Below are 23,885 nucleotides of genomic sequence, written 5' to 3'. Positions count from 1 at the left end.
TGACCCCCAGCCAATAGATGGGGGCGCTGTCCGCAGCTTCTAATTGGCTGCTTCGTTTACCTATAAAGCATGCAAGCCGGCGAGAGGCCCTCCTCTCGCCAGGCGTCCTGGAGTGAGGTTCGTTCGTACCCTGCAGTCTCACTCGGGACTGGCGGCGGGGAGGATGGGGCTTTTCGGGGATTCTTTGGAGGGGCGCTTCGGGACTGCAGGGTCTGGGCCTGTTTGGCCTGGGTCGTGGCGGCGGCAAATGCAGCCCCGGGCCGGGCCGGGGCGGCGGGCGCCCGCGCGTGGTCTGCTCCACGTGTGCCTTGGGATTGGAGCCCGCCATGTTGTGGGGACTTGTGTCGGGGTGTCTTGAGCTCCTTTTCTCTCTTCAGTGACATCGTCTTTAAACCCAGCGTGGCAATCCCTGACGCACCGCAGTGATGCCCAGGGAAGACAGGGCGACCTGGAAGTCCAATTACTTCCTTAAGATCATCGTAAGTGCGGGGTGGGTCCCAGCCGCCCACCGTGCTGCCTCGGCCCCGGGCACTAACAGGGACAATCAGCAGCCATGTGCTGAGTGCCTACTACCACATTAGGCCGTTTTAGGCAAATCTCATTTAATCTTCCCAATTTCCCGAGATCCGCGCCTCTCCCCCTCCCTGTGTTGCAGGTAAACAGGCTCAGGCACGCTAAGTGGCTCCTAGGGTGACAGCATTAACGTCCACGTCTATCGGCTTCCAAATAGCGCTCATCGTACTTTTACTCCCCTGCCTCCTTGTTTGGGAAGGTCTGAGACAATGAGTGACTCATTATAAAGAGTTAAGTTGTTGCATATTCAGGTCCTATTAGTCAAGAACCTAAACTTTAAGTGAATGCTTTCTCTTGGATGGCCTTGAGTTGGGTCTTCCCCTGCCTAGAAATGCTAACCATGCTGCTCTTCAGGCATTAGGATGCGTTGTAGAGTTTAGTCCATTGTATTCTTCCCCATTTATTCAGGGTTTCAGACTCACAAAAACTTAAAAGAATTGTAAAATGATCGCATACCCACAACTTAGGTCCTACAAGCAATATTTTACTATATTTGCTTTATGTTGTATTTTGAATAATTTAACCTTACTTGGAAGAGTATTCTATTAATGCAGGTGATATGGTGACACAGAAACATGCTTCATGGTTGGGAAAAATTAAAAATGAAAGTTACAATTAAAATTTTTTGATTGAATGTAGAAACATAATTTTCACCATTCATACTCAGCAAGCAAATCTTTGACAAATCTAGCGTTGTTTTAACTCGGGCAGCTGGCAGTAGGAGGAATTGTCCCAGTCTCTGAGACATTTCAAAAGCATAGAAGAAAGGGAGTGAGATGGAAACCAGTTATTGTGGGATTTGGTTTCTCTTACTCTCTTCCCTCTTTTGTCCTGTGAAACGTTGCTTGTTTGTGGCTTGTTTCTGTAGCAACTTCTGGATGATTATCCAAAATGCTTCATTGTGGGAGCAGACAATGTGGGCTCCAAGCAGATGCAGCAGATCCGCATGTCCCTCCGAGGGAAGGCCGTGGTACTGATGGGCAAGAATACAATGATGCGCAAGGCCATCCGAGGGCATCTGGAAAACAACCCAGCTTTGGAGAAGTCAGTTCATCCTCCTGGACATCTTTATCCGCCCTTCTCAGTGTCCTCCTCCCTTTTCCTGGAGAAGAACGGTGCTGGAAAGTGACCATCTCCCATAAACTTCTCTTTGCAGACTGTTGCCTCACATCCGGGGGAACGTGGGCTTTGTGTTCACCAAGGAGGACCTCACTGAGATCAGGGACATGCTGCTGGCCAATAAGGTAAGGGGAGAATCAGGTTGGTTGGAGAGACCTTATTAATTTTGGCTCCTTAAAAGTGACAAAACTGACTCTTCTTAGGTTGTGTCTGTGGAGAGAAGACTTCTCACTGTTTCTCATTTTTTTGTTCAGGTGCCCGCTGCTGCCCGTGCTGGTGCCATAGCCCCATGCGAAGTCACTGTGCCTGCCCAGAACACTGGTCTGGGGCCTGAGAAGACCTCCTTCTTCCAGGCTTTAGGCATCACCACTAAAATCTCCAGGGGCACCATCGAAATCCTGGTGAGTGGACCTGGCTTGCCAGCGCTAGCCGGGCTCGGTTGCTGCCGACCTGCTGGATGTCCAGGTGTTAACTGCCAACTCTCTTGTTCTTCAGAGTGATGTGCAGCTGATTAAGACTGGAGACAAAGTGGGAGCCAGTGAAGCCACATTGCTGAACATGCTGAACATCTCCCCCTTCTCCTTTGGGCTGGTCATCCAGCAGGTGTTTGACAATGGCAGCATCTACAACCCTGAAGTACTTGACATCACAGAGGAAACTCTGCATTCTCGCTTTCTGGAGGTACACGCTGCCCATTCCAGGCCCTTCTTGCATTAATAGTTGAGAGCGTGTCTAGCTTCAGACTGAATCCTGGCCATGCAGCTGACTAGCAGTGTAATAACCAGGGACAGTTGTTTAATCTGTACCTCAGTTTCCTTGTCTGTAAATGGCAATAACAATATAAGATTGTTGAAGGATCTAACGAATTAATGAATGTAAAGCCTTAGAACAGTGCTGGGCACATGGTAAGGGCTTTTATTCTAGGGCGTGCAGTAAGGTATGAGATTTTGAGTAGTGTCAGTGAGTCAAAAGAGGAATGAGAAGATGAGGTAGTTAATACATCAGTGTTGCCAAGTACCCTCTCTTGGGAAGATGGACTCTTTCGGGGACTGTTCTTGCTTAGTTTTTGCCACTAATATATCCTCTAGTTAACAAATAAGGTGGTAGGAGATATAATTCCTTTTTTCTTGGATGAACGGAACATTGCAATTATACATATTCAACTCCAGTTACTTTTGGAAATCTCACTAGTGGATGAAATTCACATCTGGAACTAATTTAATGTTTTTCTCTCTTGGAATGCAATGGTTAATTTATATTTTCACAAGATGGTGGCTTTTGAAGTAAATGCCAACATCATGGTATAGGGAACGCCCATGTTGAGAATAACAGCCAAAAGCATTTATAAATTATTGGGTCTGAATTTCCCTGCCAGAAGCATTTGGTGTGAGGTGAAGTGTCCTGTGTGAGACTAATACACTAATCTAGCAAGTCTTATTTGCTGTTGAGCTTTGCTTGGACTCAACAGCAAAGACATCACACCTGAAGTGTGATTTTTTTCTTTTTTTTTTCCTTCCTTCCACAGGGTGTCCGCAATGTTGCCAGCATATGTCTGCAGATTGGTTACCCAACTGTTGCATCTGTACCCCATTCTATCATCAGTGGGTACAAGCGGGTCCTGGCTTTGTCTGTGGAGACTGATTACACCTTCCCACTTGCTGAAAAGGTAAAAAAAAAATCCACCAGGACCACAGCAGACCTGACAGTTATTAGCAGGAGGATAAAAAGCTGCCTGCTGAATTAGTGTTTTTATAATAGTGTTTTATGTAGCAGATACATTTTTAAGAGTATAGATACCCTAGGGGGACTGGTTCCAGGGCTCCCCACGGACACCAAATCCATGGGTGCTCAAGTCCCTTGTATAAAATGGTGTTATGTTAAATAACATTTCTAGGTTACTTACAATACCTAATACAATGTGAATGCTATGTAAATGGTTGTAAATACAATGTAACTGCAATGTAAATAATTGCCCCCGTGCAGAAAATTCAGGTTTTGCTTTTCGAAAATTTTTTCCTTTTTTTGATCAGCAGTTGGTTTAATCTCTGAATGTGAAACCTCTGGATACAGAGGGCCAACTGTATACTTGAGGTTGGGAGGCATGGAGGTGTGTCCTCGACTTTAGAAATTACAAGAGACTTAAAGAGGGTTTAGTTAACAGGTAAGAGCTGGGCCTAAGACCACCAGGCTATACCCAAGCTGTCCTGTCTGGTCACTTCCAGAGGAAGATTTCACTGATACGGAAATGGGTCCTTAAAACTAGAGCTCTGTAGAGGCTGAAAGGTTGTGGGTAGTAGGGGGTGTAGATGACTATTTTGACCATGAACTTTTCCCCTTGCTTTAGGTCAAGGCCTTCTTGGCTGATCCATCTGCATTTGTGGCTGCTGCCCCCGTGGCAGCTGCCAGCACTGCTGCTCCTGCTGCTGCCGCCGCAGCCCCAGCCAAGGTTGAAGCAAAGGAAGAGTCGGAGGAGTCGGACGAGGACATGGGATTTGGTCTCTTTGACTAATCACCAAAAAGCAGCCAACTCAGCCAGCTTTATTTGTGAAACAAGGAAATAAAGGCTTACTTCTCTTTACAAGTCTCTGGATTTTTCATTTTGTGCATTTTGAGGTTATAGTTCTGTGTGCTAGAAACTAAAGCCATGGTAAAATCATAGAGCTTTATTTGGAGTTGACATTTGGTGTCCTCTGTGTAAGAAGTGAAGTACTGCTCTCCTAGCATCCTGTACTTTTTGTGGACCCAGCTTTAACTGTATTCTTATTAAATGGAATTGATTCCATGACCATCAGGCCACTATCCTGGGTCACTCCAAGATACTTTGAGTAGGGTGTCATATTGAGGTAAGCACTGGATGAGTGCTGCCAGGGTTTTTCAAACTGGGTGGTGATGTAATTAATGATGAGTTTAGTGGTGACCGTTATTTAAGGAGATAGAACAGCTGATGCTGTGGGTGTTGTGAATCTTAGGTTTCACTTATTGATTTGCACTGGGTCACCCAGTAATGTGCTAGTTGTAACCAGGTCTCAAAAGTTTGAAAGCCGTTGCTAACAGGGACGACAACTGAGCTGTGCAGACCGTATTTGAACTAGTTACGGAGTTGGCAGGTCTGCATGCTGAATAAAACTTAAGCAACTCTGGACCATGAGGCCCACTACCCGCAGCCTCCCACCCTGTGGCCTTGTCTTAAGGAGCTGTCCCCAGGCAGGCTCCTCTCTCAGCTCCAGAGTCCTCCCCTGACTGCCAGGTATACCCCTGTTTTTAACCCTCACATTGTCCACCGCTGGGGTACAAACTCTTAACAGGATAAGACACGAGTTGGCTGCCTGCCTTTTAGCTAGCTCAGTTCCTGTCATCAAGGAAACTCCTCTAGGAAGCATCTAGGACACACTTCTGTAAAATGGTCTTCACGCAGGAGAGGCTCACACGGGGGTGTCTGGGCCGGACCTGCGCACTCGTGGGTCGATGGCTGCAGGGCGGTCTCGCCGCGTTACAAACCCTCAGGGATCCTCGTCTCCCACGAGGCCGGTCTGAGAAAGGCCCTGGGGAGGAGGCCTTGATAGTCCCCGGCGCGCACCCCGGTACCCAGTCCAGTTTCCCGCCTCGAAGCCCAGGCTGCCGCGGCCGCCATCCCGCCCGGGGGCGCCAGGCCCCGGGCCCCAACGGTATCCCGGCCTCGCTCTGCGGTGTGGGCCCGCGCTGTGACCCGGAAGCGCTCCGGAAGCGGTTCCGGAGTCAGCGCCGGCAGGATGGCGGCGGACACGCAGGTGAGGCGGGCGGCTGCGAGGCCAACGCGGCGGCGACTGGGCGCGGACGGCGGCGGTCGGGCCGGACCGCTAGTGCCGCTGGCGTAGGGGGCCGGGGGACGGCGGCTGCGGAGGGCGCGGTCCAGGGGCCGCTTTGGGCCGGTCCCTCCCGGACCCGGCTTCGTCCCGGCCCCCGGCCCGGGTGGCGCGGACCGGCCGCGGGCTCGAGGAATCAGGGACTCTGGCCTCGGCGGCTGGAACCCGTCGGGCCCTCCCCGATTCTGGAGTTGCCGAAGTTCCCCTTTAAAGTAGTCTCTACTCCATTTCTCCGAAGCCCTCCAGCAGTGAGGCCCGGCCAACGCCAACTCCCTCTTAAACTTTGTATTCAGCAAATATTTCTCAAGCACCTATTATGTGCAGGGATTTATAGCATATTCTTTGGATTCATACAGATCTGAGTTGGAGTCTTGGTCAGTTTCAGTTTCTCTGAGACGCTGGGCAAGTTTCTTAACCCTGTCAATTCTCAGTCTTTTCATCCATAAAATGGGGCTAAACTAGTACCTGTCGTGTAGGGTTGTTGTGAGGAGTCAATGAAATAAAGTAGGGCTCCATATATGTTGATGGTTGTTATTAGATCCAGCGTTAGATAAAAGAACTGTCACAATTCAGGAAGAGTCTTGTCACCCTGAGTGTTATCACCTGTGAAGTACCTCATAGTTAAGGGAAGAGCTGGGGAAGACCTTTTTCCTCCACCCCATCCTCCTTTTAGCCGTGTTTTAGGGCGAAAAGACAATATTATGGGAAAAGGAAATGGGTCTCTAAAGGACAGCGTGGCTCACTTGGGTATCGGGGTGAGGAGATAATTGATTTTGATAGGGAGGCCCTGAGGCCAGAGAGTGACTCCTTAACCTGAGCATTCAAAAGATGCGAATTGCGAGTTTCCTGTGCAAGGGAGGGGCTGTTAATTTTTTTTTTCTTTTTATAAAAAGTCAGTTTTTTTTTTTCTTTTAATAATTTTTTTAAAAATTTATTTATGGCTGTGTTGGGTCTTCGTTTCTGTGCGAGGGCTTTCTCTAGTTGTGGCAAGCGGGGGCCACTCTTCATCGCGGTGCGCGGGCCTCTCACTATCGTGGCCTCTCGTTGCGGAGCACAGCCTCCAGACGCGCAGGCTCAGTAGTTGTGGCTCACGGGCCCAGTTGCTCCGCGGCATGTGGGATCTTCCCAGACCAGGGCTCGAACTCGTGTCCCCTGCATTGGCAGGCAGATTCTCAACCACTGCGCCACCAGGGAATCCCTTTTTTAAAAAAAGTATTTATTTATTTAGGCGGCGCCGGGTTTTAGTTTCGGCATGTGGACTTCTTAGTTGCGGCTCGCATGTGGTGACCTAGTTCCCGACCAGGGAACGAACCCGGGCCCCCTGCATTGGGAGCGCAGTCTTACCCACTGGACCACCAGGGAAGTCCCAGGGGCTGGTAATTTGTTCCAAGTTTGTTATAGTGAATCCTGGAAAGAAAAGCATAGTCTCTTGGGTATTTTGAAAAGGGTTGGGAGAATACACACTGACTGTGTAACATTAAAACTCAAATGCAAAAAAAATCTCTCCAGTGCTGTGTTGTTCAGTATGGTAGCTAGTTAATTAATAGCCAAGAGGCTACTTAAGTTAGCTAAAATTAAATGAAATTTAAAATTCAATTCTTCGGTTGCACTAGCCACATTTCAGTGCACCGGTAGCCGTATGTGGCTGGTGACTACTGCATTGTATAGTGCAAAAGAACATTTCCATCAACACAGAAAGTTCTACTGGACAGTGCTACTCTAGAGAGAAACCTGTGAACATTTAAGCCCTTTGCATCTGATCCCACCAGCAAATGACTTCTCTGAAGGATCTTCCTCAGTTTTATTCTGACAGGATCCCAAGTGGGTAACATTCATTTTCTGATTAAGAAAAAGAAGAGCCTTGAACCTGAAATGCTCTTTCATCTTTGGGGGAGAAACTATAGCCAGGAATTTAATATTAGCATGGAAAAACAGCTATGTGAGAATTTTAGGTAGAGGGTGGATTATATATATGCATCTATTTTTGCTATCTCCTCCAGCCTCACTAAAACTAGTAAAGAGTTGGAAAAAAAAAAATGAGAATGGGGAGCAGACAATAGCAGCAAACTTTTGGAAGCTAGAAAGTGATAAGTGGTAAAGGATTCAGCAGACCCAAGGGAAATGAATCCTAAGCCAAGTTAGGAAAGCTGAGAACCAACCTGATTTACGTTACAGAATCTCTGACAGCTGGGAATTGGTGGTATCAGCTAACCTTTGGAAGTGAGGGTGAGTGGGGAGGGGCTAAGTTAGGAGGATTGGTTGAAAGCCCTTTTCAGATGCAGTCAGAGCCCCAGCTTTCTTTCTCCATCTTGGCAAAAGCCTGGAAGTTCTCTCTCTGGAGAAAACTTTTGTGTAAAACAGGACCACACAAAAGTGTGGGAGGTCCAATATCCACGGAAATCATCAACAAAATAATTCAACATACTTTCTGTGAACTGAAGCATGTGTTTTCAGATCAAAAAAGCTCAGCACGATGGATGAAAACAGACTCACAACAAGGCACATTAATGTGAAATTTTAGAACCTTGGACACAAAAAGAAGATCTTAGAAACTTCCAGGGGGGAAAATCAGGTCTCAGACAAAGGATCAAGAACCAGAATGGCGTTGAGTTTCCCAACAGTACTGAAAGCTAGAACTCAGTGAAGAAAGGTCTTTAGTATTCTAGGAAAACTTCAACCTAGAATTCTGTACCCAGATGAACTTCAGGTGGGAGGCCAAAACATTTTCAAACTTGCAAGGACTTCACGAGATGGAGGATGTACTTTACCCAAACACAAGAAAGTACATTTTCAGGGTGATAAACTGAGTCCCAGCTGTAGGAGATCACCCACCGAATTGGGGCAGGTCGGAAAGCACTGGGAGAGGCTTCTTCAGGAAGATGGAATTTGGTAGAATACCTGGTCTGCCTAAATGTATTGAGATTTAGACAAGTGGCAGAAAGTTTGGGATTGAATTATTAATTAGAACAGATAAGGCAAACTGAGGTAAGGAGGGAATGGGCATTGGGAGCCGTTATTTAACTCCAGGGTTAATTTTAAAAAAGCTGTGCAAGAGGGTAAACAGTTTATTAAATGGAAATTGAATACCATTTGCATATAATGTAAACACTGAATTACTGGGCTAACCCATATTATGAAACAAAGGAATTGTGTCAGGGATATGGGGAGGGTCTCTGGTGGGGTCGAAGAGGGAGAGAGGTCTTTGGTAGAAAGGCAGAAGTAGCAGCACAAGCAAATTATTTAGAGATATGGCGATAACTACCGAAATAATCAGCCAATATTGGTGAAAGAGATTGTCCTTGTGTGTGAGGGCATGCGACTGGTTTTTAGAGCAAACCTCCCAGAACTTTTTGACTCTTTAATTATATACGTGAATGACTATAAAAACAAGAGACAATATTAAAACAGATAATTTGTGTAGAAGACAGTTTTGGATATGATTTTATTCATTGCTAATAGAATTATAGCAGGGATTTATCTGTAAGAAGAACTCAGTACTATTTTATCTCTCTATGCACCCTTGAGTCTTATTCTACTAATAAGGCCTGTCCGTGAAATACCCTCAAAAGAAAAAGGGAGCAGGTGTTACCCACTTGGGTCTTATTATGCCCTGCTCAACTGCTGATGTATCCACAACCTGCCTGCTTTGTAGCCTGTAGAATATTGTTCAGGAGAAGATTTTCAGGAATATTTGCAAACCGCCCCTCTTTCTAGGTCTTATGCTGATGTCCCTGTACAGGGGATGCAGTTGTGGTAACATGGATGGTGGTTGAAAGCTAAGGACTTGTTAGCATCAGTTTTTAGACCTGTTGGTTTCAGGTTTAGTTTCAGAAATGCAGGTGCTGTGGCCTGCAAGTCCAGTCTGAGCAGTGGCTTCCTCTCTGGGAGTTGGTTTCTTCATTACCTGTGAAATGGGGATATGGTGCCTGTCTGGAAGGCTTGCTGGTAGTAGTAGCTGATTTTATGCTCAGGATGAGAGGTAAATGCTCTACATACAGTATCTCATTTAGTCTCTGTTTAACAGTCATGATGAGATGAAATGAAGGTGCTGTTACCTGCATTGTATAGATGGGGAATCTGAGGGTCAAGGAAATGATATGATTTGGCTGAGTTTCCACAGCTGGTAGGAGGCAGAGCTGGGATTCAATTTCTTAACCTTTTACCTGCTAGCCAACTGTGTTTATGACTTGACAGGATACTCCTTCTTATGGGAGGTTTACAAGAGATAATATAAAGGGAACATACCCGGCATTTAGTAGGCCCTCCCTAGATTTTGCATAGTTTGGAAGGGATATTTTCTGTCCTGAGGTCTTTGCCTTTGACCTTGCCTCTTTTTGTCCAAGTTTAAATGAAGTATATTGAGTGGCTGACTGGTTGGGTTAAAAGCAGTACATCTCACTCAATTGGGGGTGATTGTGTCCCCCAGGAGATGTTTGACAATGTCTGGAAACAGTTGGGGTCGCCGCAGCTGTGGTGGGAGGATGGGGTGCTGCTACTGGTGTCCATTGGGTAGAGGCCAGAAACGCTGCTCAAAATCCTACAATGTATAAAGGCAGCCCCCAAAGTCAGGAGTGTGGAGGTTGAGAAACCCTGGGTTAGAGAGAGCTTCATTGAGTTCTGCACCTCCCACAGCTCGCTCGCTCTCTCTCTCTGTCTCCCATCTGCCCCGCCACCACCCCCCGGCAATGTTTTGTAGTTTGATTGCTGAAATTTTTCTCTGTGGGCTTGGTCTTCACAGGTTTCTGAGACACTAAAGCGTTTTGCAGGGAAGGTGACAACAGCCAGTGTGAAGGAACGGAGAGAAATCCTCAGTGAGCTGGGGAAATGTGTTGCTGGAAAAGGTATTTGTTTTCATTTCATTGATTTCATTTCAAACTAAATTGGGTTCTCTGTTTAGAACCATGGCCTTCTTTTCCCCTCACAGCAACTTCTGTCTTCACTGTCTATATTTGCTTGTTATAATCTGCACTGAAACAGTTGGGTTGGTGGAGAGTTTATCCTTCTAGGTGCCAAACCTTTTTACCAGTTTTAACCATTTTGATTGGAAATAGTTCTAAAAGATACCAACAATCTTTCTTAAGTGATTTATTGGATGGAAAAACATTTTCTTTTCTTTTCTTTTTTTTAAAATTAATTAATTAATTTATTTATGGCTGTGTTGGGTCTTCGTTTCTGTGCGAGGGCTTTCTCCAGCTGTGGCGAGCGGGGGCCACTCTTCATCGCGGTGCGCGGGCCTCTCACTGTCGTGGCCTCTCCCGTTGCGGAGCACAGGCTCCAGACGCGCAAGCTCAGTAGTTGTGGCTCACGCATGTGGGATCTTCCCAGACCAGGGCTCGAACCCGTGTCCCCTGCATTGGCAGGCAGATTCTTAACCACTGCGCCACCAGGGAAGCCCAGAAAAACATTTTCTTTATGACCGGGGGCACCATTTTTCTCAGTCAGTGTTCTGTGAAAACAAGCAAGATGGTATCAAGTGATTGGCCAGTAACGGATTCCAAGATCATGTAAGTTTGTGAGATGTCAGATTTTATTTTATTTCTTTTATTTTTAAATTTCTTTTATTTATTTTTGGCTGTGTTGGGTCATCGTTGCGGTGTGTGGGCTTCTCATTGCGGTGGCTTCTTTTGTCGTGGAGCACGGGCTCTAGGCACACAGGCTTCAGTAGTTGTGGCTCGTGGGCTCTAGAGCGCAGGCTCAGTAGTTGCTCCGCAGCATGTGGGATCTTCCCGGACCAGGGCTCGAACCCTTGTCCCCTGCATTGGCAGGAGGATTCTTAACAACTGCGCCACCAGGGAAGCCCAGATGTCACATTTTAATCCAGTGTTTCCTTGAACTTCTTTTTTGCCAAAAACCTGTTCAGGGTCTGGGCAGCACATTTTGGGAAATGCTGAGCACATGTAGTTATCCTGATTCTGCACCATAACCCGAGGGCTCTTGCTGCAAATTATGGGGCCTGTATAAGACTAGTGTGCCCTCAACCAATAAATGCTCATTAGTTTTTGAGTTTCCTTTTGGTGTGTTTTTACTATACAGCATTGGTTCTCAGAATGTGGTCCCTAGACCAGCAGTATCAGCATCACCTCAAAACTTGTTTGAGATACAAATTCTCAGCTCCACCCCAGAGACTCAGATTCACCAAAACCCTGCAGGTGGAACCCAGCGTCTGTGTTTTAACAAGCCCGCAGGTGATTCCTGTGTTTGCTGCAGTTTGAGAACCATGGCGGTATAGAATTGGGTCTCCGTTTCTGTCAGCTTTCACTTCTTGTTAGGAAAAAGCCTACTTCCTACCACCCTCTTACCCCCATTCTCATTCGCTGCTTCTGATCTACTGTTGCCTGGTTACATACCCAAGCTTGTTAAAGTAGTGTGTAAATTAAGTAAATTGCTGTTTGTGAGCTGAGAGATTCTCCTGTGGATCAAAAGTTTAGCATATGAGTGTTATGGCACCTTCAAAAGTCTTTCTGGTCACTTCTGAACAGAGTTCTAGTTAGAGAAGGCTGCCATGTGACAGATGCTAGCTGGACTCCCTGAACCATAATGGCTGACTCCCTGCTAAGTAACTGCTGAATACTACACTTTTCCCCATTTTGTGGAGTAAGGAGTTCAACATGTGTGGGTGAAGTTTATGAACTACTCAGGGACTTTTCAGGGTGATTTTACTCTTCAGTCACCCTGAAATTCTACAATTCAGGGTGAATTACGTTTGTAAAATGTTTAGTAGTCTTTGATATACAAGTTGATTGGGGGAAGTTAACCTCCCATATGAAATCGTTAATTCTCAATTTCCTAATTTTGAGTCTGAGGAGGAGTCGTTGCATAGTGATAGCTCTTCTGGCCTCTCCTTTTGTTAGGGTAGCAAGCAGGTCACCAGGTGAGTTCATCAAAGGTGGTGCAAGGTGTTTTCTGCCAGGGCGAGGAGTTGAAGTCTTCCTCAGAGCTGTCAATGCGGATGGTTGGCCTGGCTCAGCCCAGTCTGGCCCTGAGGCCTCTGATGCTCTCCTCAGTCCCGCCTCCCTGTACTTGAAGCCTGAGACTCTGAGGCGGTGTCGGCTGTGCCTGATCTTTCCAGTCACAGGCGTCCAGCGCAGAGTCAGAGGTGACGGGCTCTGCGCTCTGGCCATGGCTCTGCCACTTACAGGCTGTGGGACCCGGTTCAGGTTACTTAACCTGTGGGCCTGTCTCCTTGGAGTGAGGAGTGAATGAGAACACATGGGGACAGTGCTTGACTCGGTGCCTGGCTCTGGTCAACGCCCAGTGTCTGTTAGCTGTTATTACTACTGTTCTCTTAGCCACAACCTGGTTCCGGCTCCAGTCACTCTTCTCCTCCATTACTGAGGTAGCCTCAAATCAGATGGACCAATACCAGGCTCAGGGCCCTGGGGGAGCTGGGTGCCCACCCCTCCTTCATTCCCCATGCCCCCATCATTCGGGTGCCTGAAGTGTGAGGCCCTGTGCAAGCCCTCTGTGGGCCTCCTGCTCTCGGTGCCTCCCACGCTGGTCAGTCTGACACTCAGCGTACATTTCCCCCTGTCAGACCCTCCCCTCTTTGTCTGCGGGCTTCAGTCTGGCATGCAGAACCTGTCACAGGTTGGCTCTCCATTATTGAGCACTATTGTTTCACCAGTTTCTCTTTCACTCAGCTGGCGTGCTTGGTTTTCCATGCCTTGGTTTCTTCATCTTAAAAATGAGCTTACAGGAATTGAGTTAATGTATATAAAATGCTTAGAGCAGGGCCTGGTGCCTCATGAGCACTGGTTAAGTGTCGGTGTTGTTATTCCTCCTCCTCCTCATGCGCCCTGCACAGGCATTGTGCCTTCTTATCCCGTGCACTTCTGCTCATGTTGTTAACACCACTCTGCATGCAGGCCCCTCTTTCCATTTGTCCACAGCCTACTCATGTGTTAGGCCAAGCTTCTGTGTCCTTAAAATCTTCAGAAACCTCTCTGTTATAGGTGTTCTTCTCTTTTCTGATCCCTCATAGTACTTAAGTTTTGTCCTATGTTTTAAAACCAATTATTAGAACGTACATAAAGAAAAGTACACATGTCATAAGTGAACAGGTCGCTGAATTATCACAAACTAAACACAGCCATGTAACCAGCACCCGGATCAAGAAGCAGAACATTTCCTGTACTCTAGCACCTCCACTCGACAGCATGTTAAATTTCGAGGCCACTTGTCTTGCCTTAGTTTCATTCATTTAACAGATGTCTGTCTGAGAGCCTTCCCGTACTAGATGTTTCTTTAGAGTCCTATTTTGTCATTACTTTTTCCTGTTGGGAATTCTATCTCAAACACCCGGGGAGTGTCCAGTGGGCAGAGATCATGTCAACAGAATGCCTGGCTCCAGCAGATGCCCAGGAAGTAGATTTTATTTTATTAACCTCTGTGTAATCTTTGGTTTTAGATCTGCCGGAGGGAGCAGTGAAAGGCCTCTGCAAATTATTCTGCTTGACTCTGCATCGATACAGGCGAGTCTCGATCAAAGGCCCAGTGTCCAGAGCAGTTTGTGCAGAAATGTGGTATAGGGTAGTGGTTAGAGCCCAGGCTTTGGAGCCAGACTGACTGGGTCCTGGGCAAGTTACTGAACCTCTCTGTGCCTCAGTTTCCTCATCTGCAGAACAGGGATGATGCTTTTACCTACCTCATAGGTGGTTGTCAGTAAGAGTCAAGTTCTTGGAACGTTGCTTGCCACGTGGAGTGCTCAGTCTCTACACTGGCACCGGTCATGTGTGTAAGAGCATTTGGCCTAGTTTGAGGCCTATAGTAAGTGTTCCCTAAATGTAGATGTAGCGCTTATAGCCTTAAGGCTCATTTGCCCTTATTAGATGCTTCTAGAACTCTAAGATGAGGTAGATTTATCCAGTTACTTCCTAATCCCGTCATCTATGACCCACTGGAATACAGTGCAGTCTAATTTTCCTGAGAAAGACCAGGCTTGGCCTAAGCCCCCCACCCCTGCCCCGCGTCCACATGTTCACCTTCCCCTTCTTTCCTCCTCCTAGAGATGCAGCCTCACGCAGGGCTCTGCAGGCAGCAATCCAGCAGTTGGCTGAGGCCCAGCCAGAAGCCACTGCTAAGAACCTTCTGCACTCTCTGCAGTCTTCAGGCATTGGCTCCAAAGCAGGTGTCCCCAGGTAAGAGGTAAAGGTGGTGGCCCACTGGGGGTTGGTGGAGTCCTACTCGTGAGAAGCCGGTGCAGATGAGCAGGCGTGAACATGCCTGCCCCTTTCCCCTTTGCAACTCTGAGGGGCGCTGGCAGTCTGCCTTCTGAATGGACGGAGAAGCCAAGATGTTAGGCCCAGCGGAGAAACCACTTTCCTGAGGAACAGGGTTGGGAAACCAGTGGAAGTAAGGCCATTTTAAGGAGAAACCAAATGCCCACTAGGCACTGAATGGAGGAAACCATCCTTTTGACTTATAGTTGTGAGTGCTAAGAGGTGGGAGTTTGGCACTCCTTGTCCTGAGTTGTCACAGATGATTTGTGGGGAACAAGTTTCCAGTTCCAGTTAGGTCAGTGGAGGGTCTTGCATAGCAGGCAGGGCCTTGCGGTGAGCATTTGTCCTCAAGATGGAGGCTGCTGCTCTGACCTCATCCCTCCCCTCCCCTCCCCTCTCAGTAAGAGCAGTGGCTCGGCTGCCTTGCTGGCCCTGTCCTGGACCTGCCTACTGGTGCGCATTGTCTTTCCCTCGAGAGCCAAGCGGCAAGGAGACATCTGGAACAAACTGGTAGGTTCCCCGGGTCTTTGGAGTCGTGCCGGTCAGCTCTCTGCACAGAGTTGGGACATGTTTAAGCACCTTCTCTGGCCAGTGCTCTTAGTGCTGGGTGACCAGGCACTTTGAGTTACCCTGAGGTGTGTGACTTTGGTGGATGGGCATGAGTGCAGCATAATAACATTCGTCTATTTATCAAATATCTTTGAGCTTTCCTGGGTCAGGCATGGTGCTAGGCCCTGGGAATACAGTGATGAGCAAGAGAAACGTGGCCCCTGCCTTCATGGCATGTGTGGAAGACGTGACAGGCCAGAATGGGGAAGACAGGCAGAAAACAAGTAAACCAGAAAATACCAATTCTCTCCTCCCGTTCTATGCCTGCTCCTTCCACATTCCCTATCTTGCCTTTCAGCATGTCTGCTAACCAGAGATGGCCCAATAGGCCAGGTTGGGAGATTCTTTTGAATGTCTAGATATGCTTAGTGGAGGGCAAGAGGGATGGTCTTACAGTTTAACAAAAAAGGAGTCTGAGGATCTTGGTATGGATTTGACTCTTGGCCATGAGATTTGGCCAGATACCTAATTTCAGAGCCCATTTCCCATTGCTGCAAAAAATGGGGAAAAGTACCACTCACCCATCCACCTCAAAGAGTTGCCATGAAGATGGGCTCAGAAGAGGTGTGAAAGGGCTGTAGAAACTTACAGAGGGCTGTGCAGGTAAATGAGGAGTGAGCACCTCTGCCTGACACAGCCAGCTCGTAAGACTTATTGAGGCCTCATCCCTGGGAGCTTATCCAGCATACTTCTGGGGATGACCATAGATTGGCCATCAGCAATTGATGGAAGGATAAGAACACTGAAACCTCACAGGTAGTGGATATACTGGAAAACCACCTTCAGAGTGTGGGTTCCATTGTTACCAGAAAGCCTTCTTGTAAGATGGTTTATCATGGGCTCCCTCACTAGCATGTCTCCAATGAATTCTTATAACCGTTATCCAAGGTAAGTCAGTGTGGGTTAGTGAGTGGGAGGGGTCAACCCCGGAGTGTTGTGTTTATGGGACAGGATGCATCAGGAGCTTGAAACCATGGTGGTTTTTTCTGTGTCTTGAATCTGGGTTTTTCCTTTGCTCATTGCCGATGTTGACTGTACACATAGGAATAGTTCATTCAGTCCCTTAAGTATTTGTTGAGGGCCCCCTGCGTGTCGGGTGCTGTTCGAGGAGCTGAGGCTGAAACGGGACAGGTGAGAGGACCTTACTTTCTCATAGCCTTCAGTCGTGGGGAGAGGGTGGACACAAACAGGTCCACATATAAATGACAAGGTGTAGAGTCATGCAGCAGAAAAGCAGGCAGGAGGATAGAGAGAGTGGGTGGACGGTGATGGTGGGAGGAAGGCCTTTGGAGGAGGTACCATTTGAGCAGAGACCTGAAGGATATGAAAGAAAAAACCATGCCCAGATTAAGGTTAGAATGTTCTAGGAAGAAAGAACAGCAATATAGTTCTGAATGTGATATCAGCAAGCTTAAAAAGCTATTTTAATAATAATTTTTTAAAAAACGGTTCAGTATTCAACAGGTGTAGAATGATATACCAGTTTCCTTCCCACCCCTTCCCTAGCCATCTCGGTCCCCCTCTATTACTAGTTTCTTATGTAGTAGAGGTATTCTCTGTATATATGACTAAATAGACCTTTTTATACAAGTGGTAGCATACATACAAACTTTTTTCTTTCGCCGTGTGTTTTTTTCTTTAACTGGATTTAGAATTTGTTCCAGAGTATTTATATAGAGTTTCTCATTCTTTTTGACTGTTTACTAATCCTTTGAGTGGATGTACCACGGTATATATAACTAGTTCCCTGTTTATGACCATTAATGTTGTTACAATCTTTTACTATAAAAAATGTTGCCATGAATAACTTTGTACATCTGCCATTTTGTACACATGCAAATGTGGAATTTGGCAGACTTCTTAAGCATGCCTTTTTTCTCAGGGTGGCAGTCCACACTGCTCCAGTGACCTTGGGTGTTCGTGGCACATACAGTCTCTGTGAGGCTTTTTAATTGAGCACCTATTAGGTGCTTCACTCTGGGTTGGATAGTGGGCCCCCCTGCAGGCAGGATTAGCATATCAGTGTTCACTTCTGTATCCACGGTGCCTAGCATAGTGCCTGCCACTTCATCAGCGTTCATTGCTTGTAGAATTAATGAAGGAATAGTCAAGGCAGATGAAGAAATATATGAAACAGAGTGCTTATCCTTTTCCCACATGGCACTTAACCTTGCTGGAATTCTGTATTCATTTGTGTGTTTATTTGTTTAGTATCTTTTTCTCCCTCTAGACTATGAGGTGCATGAAAGCAAGGACCATGTCTGTCTTATTCTCCAGGTGTTTTCATTGTCTGACTCATAGTAGGTGCTCAACAAATACTTACTAAAGAAGTGCTTGAGTGAACAGATGTAATTCCAGGACAGGGTTAAGTGGGGGGGGTGGTCAGGGGGTGGAGGGAAGAGGATCTGGCTGGAGTTGAGTGGGAGAGGCCTGGCGGAGATGACCTCAGGTTCTGGCGGGCCTGACGAAGGTCTTGGGCAGGCTATGAGGGCCATGGGACCTCCGCTCCCATTTCACATCCGGACCTGAGCCTCCCTGTCCCTGCAGGTAGAGGTGCAGTGTCTGCTCCTGCTGGAGGTGCTGGGCGGCTCCCACAAGCACGCCGTGGATGGTGCTGTGAAGAAGCTCACCAAGCTGTGGAAAGAGGTGACAGGAGGCAGCAGGGTGGCGGGCATTTCTTCTTCCGCACCACCTCCACTGCCGTCTGATACACCTGCTTTACCCGTTCCTCTTCAGAACCCGGGGCTGGTGGAACAGTACTTGTCAGCCATTCTCAGCCTAGAACCCAACCAGAACTATGCAGCCATGCTGGGGCTGCTGGTGCAGTTCTGCACGAGCCACAAGGAGATGGATGTGGTCAATCGGCACAAGGCAAGTGGACTCTCTGGAGGAAAGGAGGGGGAGCTTGTTTTGCCCTGGTGGCCCCAGCTGCTGGCCTTATGTGAAGTTTGTTGGTTTTCTCACCTGAGACCCCGGCCTTTCGTGGTGATATATGAACTTCGAGGAGTTGGAAAGTTTCCCCTCCATTTGTGGCTTGGGATGGATCCTGCCATAGTTAACGGGATGATGATTTACCTGTTCATGCAGTCATTTATTCACCCACCACTGAGCATCTGCCTTGTGCCAAGCTCTGTGCCAGGTGTTGGGGATGCAGCAGTGCATGAGGGAGCTGTGATCCCTTCCCCGGGCGGGACTGAATCTGAGGCGGCTGCCGTTAGACAGATCATCATCTCACTATCTCTGTGAGACATGCTGCAAAGGAAAAGCGCAAGAGGCTGTGATACTCTGTGGTTGGGACTTGCTCCCAGGAGCCATGGAAAGCTGTGGAAGGCTTTTAGATGGGGAATGACATGATCACTGGGATCTTCATGCTTGACACCGTGACATTTGGGGCACCGATTGGTATTTTTTAGAAGCACTCCCACAAGAGGGATCTCAGAACGTCAGGGTCTAACCAAGTCTCTGTATTCCCTAGAGTGCCCTGCTGGATTTTTATATGAAGAACATCTTGATGAGCAAAGTAAAGCCTCAGAAGTATCTATTGGTGAGTGTGAGGTGGCCCTTACTCACCTGGGCAAGCTAAATCCCATTTTAAATTCTGTGATTCAGAACCATCCTTTATTCTTGGTCTGTTCCCACGAAGGCTGGGTGCCTGACTCCTTTCTCTTTGTAGGATAACTGTGCCCCTCTGCTCCGATACATGTCCCACTCGGAGTTTAAGGATCTGATATTGCCCACCATACAGAAGTCCTTACTGAGGAGTCCAGAGAATGTTCTTGAAAGTAGGTTCCTGCCAAACAGGATGGTGGGAGGGAGGTGAAGTTGCCTGATAAGCCGGGTCCCCACTACTTGGCAGCAGGAAGTGCTCAGGGTGGGGGAAGATGTATTCACTGTTTACCTCATTGGGCCCTTGGGAGAAAGATCAGGGACCCTTTTGAGAGTATGTTGAAAGTAATGGGCCCTCTTGCTGGAAGAATGCACAAAAGTATATGCACTTAAAATACTGCATACATTTTTGGAGGTCTAAGAACCTTCTGGAAACCAGGTTAAGAACCTCTGCTCTAGACAGTTTGACCTTGGTGTGGAGGTGGCACTTGAAACCATAGGATATGAGAGTTGAGTCTCTGTCTCTTTTTATCTTGGTAAGAGGTGTGGGTGGAATGTCAGAGGCGCAGTTTTTTGCTGATTGGGATGGGGCAGTATACAGCTTTACAGCAGAGCTGTGGGACAAAGGTGTGACCACCATGTGACCATACAGAGATGAAAAGTGGTCATGTCCTATGTGTCTACACAGCAGGCCTGAGCATTGGCTGGGGAGTCAGGCAGAAACGGGCATTTCCCCTGGAGGCCAACATGGTGCGTGCTTTCTGTCCCCCTCAGCTATCTCCAGTCTGTTGGCATCAGTGACTCTCGATCTCAGCCATTATGCCCTGGACATCGTGAAAGGACTGGCTGGTGAGTGTCCCAACCCCTCTCCAGCCCCTGGAACGGCACCTTGGGTTTTGGTTGTACTTGTCCCTATTGTACAAAAAGGGGTAGGAGACAGCTCAGTTTAGAAATAAACTACAGTTGCATAGTTTCTTTCCTGAGATCCTTTATAATGAGAACACAGAGCCAGGATTGAACAGTTGGGAGCAGGGAAGACAAAGGTGAGAGCCTGGTTACCCAGCTCTCGGCAGCTTCTGAGCTGCGGCTCTCCGTGTCCAGGTCAGCTGAAGTCCAACAGCCCCCGCCTGATGGATGAAGCCGTGCTGGCGCTGCAGAACCTGGTCCACCAGTGCAGTGACTCCTCGGCGATGGAAGCCCTGGCCAGGCACCTGTTTGCTATCCTCGGAGGTGGGCAAGTCCTTCCCGGGCATGCCGATGGCCAAGGTGTGGCCTCTGGCATTCCTTGGGCACCGGGACCTGATGGGGGCTTGGTGCTCTGAGTTTGCTCGTGTCAAGAATGAACAGAAGCATGTGCAGATCAGTGTGGATGGGGGTGATCTCAGTTTTTAAGCATATGCATTATCGTGTGCATAGGGGGAAAAATAGAGGGAAATACACCAAAATGTTAATAATATTTTAGGTAGTGGGAACATGGGTGATTTTTAGATGTTGCTTTTATATTTTTTTCTGTTTGTCACATTTTCTGCAAGAACATATTATTTATTTCTTTAGTTAGAAAAAAAAAAGCCAGTACATGTGATGTACATGTAGCATGTTAAGCCCAGCTACACGATAGAAAGGCTGCTTCTGGAATCAGAAACTGTATCTTGATGTCACACACATGACTACCTTATTCACCCCCTCGGGAAATGTGGCAGATGTGAATTTTGAATCTTTGCTATCTCTCCTCTCAGGCTCGGAAGGAAAACTAACTATTGTAGCCCAGAAGATGAGCGTCCTCTCAGGTACAGAATTTCTCCACGGGTAGTAGGAAGTGTAGTTGTAAATGAGGTGTAACGTAACTGTTAGGTAAGGTGAGTCCGTTGGATCTTGACACCTCTGACAGTTTTGGACATCCCAGTCTGGCTTCCGTGAAAGGCAGGATGTCTGACGGGGGATTGAGTAGGGGGTCAGTCATGGCCAGAGGAGAAGCATGGCTGCTGGGGAGGTGGGCAGCGACAGGAAGACTGGTGTGTCAGCAGTTTTGTGCTGACGAGGGGCTGAGCAGGGAATCCCCTGCCTTCCAGGGATCGGGAGTGTCAGTCATCACGTGGTGGCCGGGCCTTCCAGTCAAGTCCTGAGTGGGACCGTGGCTGAGCTGTTCATCCCCTTCCTCCAGCAAGAAGGTAATTGTGCACCATGGTGAGGGTGCAGCCTGGACCCATCCTTGACCCCCGGTTTTCACAGTTGGAGCCTGCCATGAACCCCTTCTGAAGGCCCTGCTTCCTATCCCTGAAGCATCACTTCTTCCTCTCCCTTTACTCCTACTTGCTTTCGCATGCAACTGGCAGTGATGTGACGTGGGTCTAAGACATAGGGCTGACTGGACTTCTGCTTCTTGCCCTAGTTCACGAAGGCACCTTGGTGCATGCCACCTCTGTCCTGGCTCTCTGGTGTAACCGGTTCACCACAGAAGTGCCCAAGAAGCTCACTGAATGGTTCAAGAAAGCCTTCAGCCTTAAAACCTCCACCGCTGCAGTGAGGCACGCCTATCTGCAGTGCATGTTGGTCTGCTTCCGAGGTGAGATGCTTCCCTCACAGAGGTGATCGAGGTGATCTTCAGGGCGTCATCACCGTTCCAGGCTTTCCCTTTCGGTCCAGCTTTTTTTGCATCATTTCCTCCTGAGCCACTGGGAGCATCTAGCTTAGTCATGCATAAAGCCTAGAATCAGAGCCCAGTCTTCACAACAGATTCTGGCTTCTCCTCCTTATCAGACCTTCAGAATACAAAGCTTTATTCAGAGAGGACCCACAACCAGAACCTGTCACTCCGTTTTCTGAAATCATGGAGAAATGATTCTGATAAGACTGATTTATAAGGTGTAAATTACATAATCTTTACACTGGACCTATTGGAAACAACCACTGCCCTCGCTTCAGTGCTAACAAACCTGTCATTTGGGCATGAGCATCTACCTCCTTCCCAAGCACAGCGAGGGGAAACTTCAAATCTGTAAGAGCTTGATCCCCAAGGTAAAAATCTCTAATATTGATGTCCACCTCTGAGATGGGCTCGTATTTCAGTTAAAGTTTAAACTTATGATGACTGGGTTTAAAAAAGTGTTTAGGAGACTCCAGAGCTGCCCCTAGAGAGGTGACCCCCCTCTGTACAGTGTCTGTACTTGTGTATCAGTTTGCAGTTTTGCTGCACTGATCGAACTTGATTTTAGATTGAGTTCTAAATAGCCAAGTCTTGGTTTAACCTAGTCTCTTTAGCTTGAGCTAGTTCTGCTTGATATTTCAAAAACAAACATAAACCTTTAAAATACACATTTCTTGGATTCAAATCCATGGCATCATCCAAATGAAATACTTGTTTCACTGTGAAATACTCTACATACCAATTTAGTAATTAAGAAAACATGGGTTGGGACTTCCCTGGTGGTTCAGTGGTTAAGATGCCATGCTCCCAATGCAGGGGGCCCGGATTCGATCCCTGGTCGGGGAACTAAGATCCCACATACTGCAACTAAGCCCGTGCACCGCAACGAAGACCCAGTGCAGCCTAAATAAATACATACATACATACATACACACACACATACATACATGGGTTTAGCTATAGTTTTAGTAGGTTTCTACTTTTTTTTTTTTTTTTTTTTTTTTGAACAGAGTTTAGTTCATAGGTCAGCAGATTGATTGGTTCTGGTTTTGGGATTTGGGTCTGGAGGTTGTCTGGTGTGGGAGAAGAGCCCCAGAGAGAAATTAGTCAACTTGAGGTTTGCCCTGGCTCTCCTTCAACCAGCTGTGTGGCCTTGGGCAACTCACTTCACCTCTCTTGGTCTGTTTTCCTTATCCATCAAGAGAATACCTGGACTATTGGATTAGTAAGGCCCCTTCTAGCTCTAGCTTTATGGTTGTAGAGTTTGATTTAAGCCCTAGATTCTAATTCCACTTATTTGAGATATTTGAAAGGTAACTGAAGGGTGTTAGCCAGTTCAGACATGGGTGAATAACTCCTTTCTCAAGTAGTCTTGCCATCCTTGTGATTGGGTGTTCTGTAAGGTGCTGGTCCTATCTCCACAGGTGACACACTGTTGCAGGCCCTGGACTTGTTGCCCTTGCTCATCCAGACAGTGGAGAAGGCAGCCTCCCAAAGCACTCAGGTTCCCGTAGTCACCGAAGGGGTCGCTGCTGCCTTGCTGCTCTCAAAGCTTTCGATGGCTGACTCACAGGCTGGTAAGAGTCCAGAGATGTCCAGGATGCTAGCAGACAAGGGCCTCTTTCAGAGTCCTTGGGAGGAGTGCCTTGATATTTAGGATTTTACAGGATTAGCTTGGCCGCTTACCACACTGGGCAGCTGTAGGGCCACTTGTCAACTGCAGGGATGGATTTTATCTACAAGCCCCTGTCCCGGAGCATTGGAGCACCAGGGCAAAGGAGGACAGTGACAGAGTCCCCTGGCTGCACTCCCGCTGCACAGTGCAACGCTGAGGCTCGTCCCTGCAGATGATAAGTGGGACTTTGTTTTTAATTGGTTATATATTTATAGGGTATAACATTAAAAGCTTCCCCTTAGCCATCCTGTCTTCCAGCCACTAAGTTTCCCTCCTTGGATAGTATTAACCAGTTTCGTGTCTAGAGATGGTCAATGTGTAATTGCTGAAACATGCTGGGTAACATACTATACATGCCATATTGTGTACTGAACACATCTTGGAAAAGATTCCAAAATCAATACAACAAAAAGAGCTTTCCTTTTTTTGTGGCTACATGGTATTCTGTGCTTGTTTAGTCTACATCCTACTCTGCATGGGGACATAGCTGAACTTATTCCTGTGGTTAGAAATGGAGTTCAGCTCTTTTCATATAATTGTGTGCCATCTGACTATATGCCAAGGCACTGGGCTACTTCTGTGGCGGGGAGGCAGAACAT

At 47.5% G+C, this 23,885-nt stretch overlaps 2 protein-coding genes across 3 annotated transcripts in view; both read left to right on the top strand.

Moving 5' to 3' along the window:
• Nucleotides 1-20: 20 nt before the first annotated feature.
• Nucleotides 21-4,273, top strand: RPLP0 (ribosomal protein lateral stalk subunit P0). The gene is made up of 8 exons (XM_068563150.1): nucleotides 21-117; nucleotides 378-479; nucleotides 1,442-1,617; nucleotides 1,730-1,817; nucleotides 1,947-2,093; nucleotides 2,188-2,373; nucleotides 3,218-3,358; nucleotides 4,037-4,273. Exons 2-8 carry the CDS (start codon nucleotides 426-428, stop codon nucleotides 4,199-4,201), a joined length of 957 nt encoding a protein of 318 aa, XP_068419251.1. The 5' UTR covers nucleotides 21-117; nucleotides 378-425; the 3' UTR covers nucleotides 4,202-4,273.
• A 1,144-nt stretch (nucleotides 4,274-5,417) lies between these two features.
• GCN1 (GCN1 activator of EIF2AK4) overlaps nucleotides 5,418-23,885 on the top strand; it is a 56,610-nt gene continuing 38,142 nt past the window's right edge. For both annotated transcript variants that reach the window (XM_068562202.1, XM_068562203.1), the window contains exons 1-15: nucleotides 5,418-5,459; nucleotides 10,273-10,375; nucleotides 13,942-14,005; nucleotides 14,540-14,671; nucleotides 15,154-15,266; nucleotides 17,913-18,007; nucleotides 18,098-18,232; nucleotides 18,837-18,905; nucleotides 19,035-19,143; nucleotides 19,742-19,816; nucleotides 20,069-20,197; nucleotides 20,704-20,754; nucleotides 21,037-21,135; nucleotides 21,357-21,530; nucleotides 23,036-23,188. In XM_068562202.1, coding sequence (XP_068418303.1) covers nucleotides 5,442-5,459; nucleotides 10,273-10,375; nucleotides 13,942-14,005; nucleotides 14,540-14,671; nucleotides 15,154-15,266; nucleotides 17,913-18,007; nucleotides 18,098-18,232; nucleotides 18,837-18,905; nucleotides 19,035-19,143; nucleotides 19,742-19,816; nucleotides 20,069-20,197; nucleotides 20,704-20,754; nucleotides 21,037-21,135; nucleotides 21,357-21,530; nucleotides 23,036-23,188 — 1,519 coding nt within the window. In that variant the 5' untranslated portion in view covers nucleotides 5,418-5,441. The remainder of the gene's footprint in view (nucleotides 5,460-10,272; nucleotides 10,376-13,941; nucleotides 14,006-14,539; nucleotides 14,672-15,153; nucleotides 15,267-17,912; nucleotides 18,008-18,097; nucleotides 18,233-18,836; nucleotides 18,906-19,034; nucleotides 19,144-19,741; nucleotides 19,817-20,068; nucleotides 20,198-20,703; nucleotides 20,755-21,036; nucleotides 21,136-21,356; nucleotides 21,531-23,035; nucleotides 23,189-23,885) is intronic.

This window comes from Eschrichtius robustus, chromosome 14 (assembly GCF_028021215.1).
Source record: "Eschrichtius robustus isolate mEscRob2 chromosome 14, mEscRob2.pri, whole genome shotgun sequence".
NCBI classification, from domain to species: domain Eukaryota; kingdom Metazoa; phylum Chordata; class Mammalia; order Artiodactyla; family Eschrichtiidae; genus Eschrichtius; species Eschrichtius robustus.
The sequence above is the reverse complement of the archived record's forward strand: the minus strand, read 5'-3'. Positions and strand labels throughout refer to the sequence as shown.